This window comes from Onychostoma macrolepis, chromosome 22, assembly GCF_012432095.1.
Source record: "Onychostoma macrolepis isolate SWU-2019 chromosome 22, ASM1243209v1, whole genome shotgun sequence".
Classification (NCBI taxonomy): Eukaryota; Metazoa; Chordata; class Actinopteri; order Cypriniformes; family Cyprinidae; genus Onychostoma; species Onychostoma macrolepis.
This window is the reverse complement of record NC_081176.1, coordinates 15015131-15019215: the sequence shown is the minus strand read 5'-3', so window position 1 is coordinate 15019215 and position 4085 is coordinate 15015131. Positions and strand designations below refer to the sequence as shown.

General features: G+C 32.9%; 1 protein-coding gene across 1 annotated transcript; it reads left to right on the top strand.

Annotated features, from left to right (window-relative positions):
- The first annotated feature begins 541 nt into the window (after positions 1-541).
- Positions 542-4075, top strand: gcga (glucagon a). Its single transcript, XM_058761100.1, has 6 exons — positions 542-900; positions 986-1109; positions 1278-1433; positions 2826-2942; positions 3424-3567; positions 3689-4075. Exons 2-6 carry the CDS (start codon positions 1021-1023, stop codon positions 3711-3713), a joined length of 531 nt encoding a protein of 176 aa, XP_058617083.1. The 5' UTR covers positions 542-900; positions 986-1020; the 3' UTR covers positions 3714-4075.
- Positions 4076-4085: the final 10 nt, after the last annotated feature.

Genomic DNA, 4085 nt, shown 5'->3' with positions numbered 1-4085 from the left:
TGTGTTGACTTATTTACACTTTAAACATATTAAATAAAAAAAATTCAAGTTCAAGTATGAAATAATTTCAAAATTCATTCATTCTTACAAGCCTCTTGTCCTTTTAAAATATTTTAAATCATTAAAATGTTTTTAGTTAAAGTAGTGATTTTACTGTTATCCTGATTTTATTAAAAAACTATTTATTAATAGCATGTTTTATATATTTAAATTTGAAGTTTCAGTTTAAGTTTGTAATTAATGCACAACAAATTGTACTCTTTTCAACAAAATAAATGTGTTGTTTATTAAAAACAACAAATATATGAAGATTTGATTTGCTAGTAATCAAATTCAAGCACCTCATATATGAAGTATATATATGAAGAAACTTTGTCCAACAGTTTTGTTTACACAAAGTTGTCATTGACATATTAATATTGCATTGAAATAGTTTTTGTTAATCAAATCGAACTGATTGTGAGTGCAAAGCATCCTGGGTTGGACACAAGATACTAAAACTAAAAAACACATGAAAAGTCAGTTTGTCACGTTCTCATGGACAGAGTATCCGTCTCCTCTCTTGATTTTTGCCTACAGTAGCACTTGGCGCGTTATTTTTCTCTGGGTTTATTTGCGAAAGCCTCCATCCTGCTGTCTCACACCTCCAGGACGGCTCTTATCTGGAGGTACTTTGGCACATCTCTCTCTTTAAGCAAACACGAGCGGTTTCATCCAGAGCGGGTAATGGACTGACACTAATGGATCTGAACGCACATGTACGTGTGTGTGTGGGCTGCTGAGACGGGACGGCCCACCTGGACCGACTATATAAGACCCAGAGCATTGAGAAGAGGCCACGAAACCAGCAGGAGAAGAGCAAGGAGAAGATCCAAACACACTCAACTCTTCCATCCATTGGTAAGTTGAAGGACCTCTGTGAGAGACTCAAAGGCTTGTAGATGTTCGGTTGGTTTCAAAAGTGTTTTTTCTCTCATTTTTACAGAACGTGTGTGTTCAGAACTGAAAGAAGCTCTCAAAATGAAAGGCGTCCAATATCTCGCTGGTCTTCTTCTGCTCCTCTTTGTTCAAAACAGCATCTGCGTCCCACTGCAAGACGACAACACAAGGTTGGAGAAATGGCCTTTTATGGTGTTTCATGTCCTTTATAGTGTGTTTCTGAGCAATGATTTCCTAGTACGCCAGATTTTAGCTTTTGGAGGACTTTATTTGTAAATGTGGGCATCGTTTTGGTCAGTTTACGTAATGTAACACTCCCATATCATCTCGTCGTGCAGCACAGAGACGGTAGAAGGTATGCTGGCGCGAGGTCAGGGATTCACGACTGCGAAGAGACATTCTGAGGGAACTTTCTCCAACGACTACAGCAAATACTTGGAGACCAGGAGAGCGCAAGACTTTGTTCAGTGGCTCATGAACTCGAAGAGAAACGGGTATGTTCAATTATAGTATGAGGTTATATACAGAATTGTTTAAAAATCTAAAAATGATCCAACATTTGGTGTAAAAGAAAAAAATTGACATATTAACAAATCAAATAAAAAACATCCTGTTTTTTAATAGAATGTATCAAAATGTATCAAATTAAATAAGAATAAGAATAAAACAAACTAAATATATAAAATTCTGTATATACTTACTAAAATAAAAAACTATATATATATAGGAAGATATTTAGCATAAGGAAGCTTAAAATATGTTACAGAACACGTTATCACATCCATCTAATTAACTTATATACTGACAATATATAGAAATATATAAAATAATCTGTGTAGTATATTTTTATATAATGTATATTGTATTTCTATGTATATATTTATATATATATAATATAAAAATAAAATATAATAATTATATAAGTAAAATATTAAAACAATATACAATGTATAGCATACACACATATATGAATATACTGTATATAAAAACCTTCTGTAAATACTGTAAAATGTATATAAACAGTAGTACAATATCAGTTATATTTATTAATATTTATATTATAAAACTGTAATATAATAGTATATGTATGTTATACTATATGTAATACTAGATGTATGTTATGTATGTTACATAGATTAGTTTATAATATTTTACTTATAATATTATAAAAATTAAACAATATAATGCAATAATTATGTAAATAATACAATAATTATATGAGTATTATATTGAATTTTATGATTTTAGAATTTTATTTTTAGAATTGTTTTATATAAAAATACAATTTACACATAATATTTAATATTTATTGTGATATTTATAAATATGTATATATCATATCATATAATATAATTAATTATATAATAATAATAATAATAGATTTAAAAACTATATATATTATCGTATTTTATTTGAAGGACTAACACTTACAGACTTGAGTGTATATATATATATATATATATATATATATATATATATATATATATATTAGTATTTTATAGTATAGTGTAAAATACTACATATATTATAAATAGCATATAGTATATCGAGGGGTGAGAACCAGGAAGGCGTAACATTTCAACTTTATAGGAGAGCCAAAACAAAAATAGTTTGATCTGACTTTATGTACTGATTTCAATTGTTTATAATAAACATTTGTACACTCATGGATGACAGTACTTTTGCCAGTAGAAAGAGCTCATTAAGAGCTTTCATTTGATATATATATATCTACATTTCACCAAAAATGTCGCTTACGCCCTTCTGGTTCTCACCCCTCCATGTATAGTATTTTATTTAAAGCCCTAACTCTAACAGAGTTAAGTAGCTCAAATTCACACATTACTTGAATTATTTCTCACATAAACTCTCTTTTTTTCTGCCAGTGGTTCGGCCAAACGTCACGCTGAGGGAACCTACACCAGCGACGTCAGCTCCTACCTGCAGGACCAGGCGGAACAGAACTTTGTGGCGTGGCTAAAATCCGGACAGCCCAAGCAAGAGTAGGCCTCCGCGCTTCTAGTCCCACCTTCAGTGCCTTATAGAGTGTGAAAGAGATGGAAATAAAGAAAAAGAATGAGTGTGCGAGAGAGAAAACTGACTGCTTCACCACGCTTTCTCCTGCCCAAAATCTGTCTCTTTTCTAACGCACCCTGTCCAACCTCACTGCCAAATGCTAATGCTAATAAATAGCGCTGAAACCAGGCTGTGTGCTTCTGGTTATCTTTCTCTGCTAATGTCTTCTGCTTCTGTGCTAATCAAACAAATACTTCAAAATCCTGCAAAGATGCTAATTATAACCAAACATCACAAAACTAACTGCTACTACAAACTTTCTCACAGACTTACAGGCTACATGCTACATGCTAAAAGCTAAACTGTGCTAAACTTGACGAAAGCCTGCTAACTGCTTCTTAAATGAGTTTAAACTTTGAAAAAGTGTCATGTACACATGCTGACAAGATGTTTATCGCTTATGCGCAGTGTTGCAGACAACAGAGGGGCAAATTTGCTGCACAGGAGGCATGTAGACGGCAGTTTTACCAGTGACGTCAACAAGGTCTTGGACAGCATTGCTGCCAAGGAGTATTTACAATGGGTGATGAACTCTAAGACCTCAGGGACAAGGTAAAGTCCTCTCTAGTGGCTAACAACACAGATATGCTAAAGATATATGAATGCTAATCAGTACAAGAAAAACATATGGGTGTATTTTAAGGACGTTTTATGTGGTTATTGTCTTTTCTAGTGGCAAACGTGGCGGAAATCAATGAGGAACCAGAGGGCTTCCCTGCAAGAGCTTAAATTTGGATCCTGAAGGGGATTCGATCATCAAAATGAATGAAAGCCATATCGCTTGCAGGCAAAATGGAAACAACTCTTGAAATCAAAAGCCATTTTATTTTATTTTTTTAAAAACCTCTGAGCACTGTGGTTGTTATTTATTTTCCCTTAGTGTTAAAGAACATCATGTGAGTTGTGATGAGAGAAAAAGAAATATTTTTCTATAGTTTTGAACTATTTTCTATGTGTGCGATAAAAACAAACTCAGGTAAATGCACTAAACACTCAGGTAAAAAAGTGCAATTTTACGTGTGCCACCACTGTATCAAAGTGCCATAGAAATGGTGTCTTACTCTGCAAAA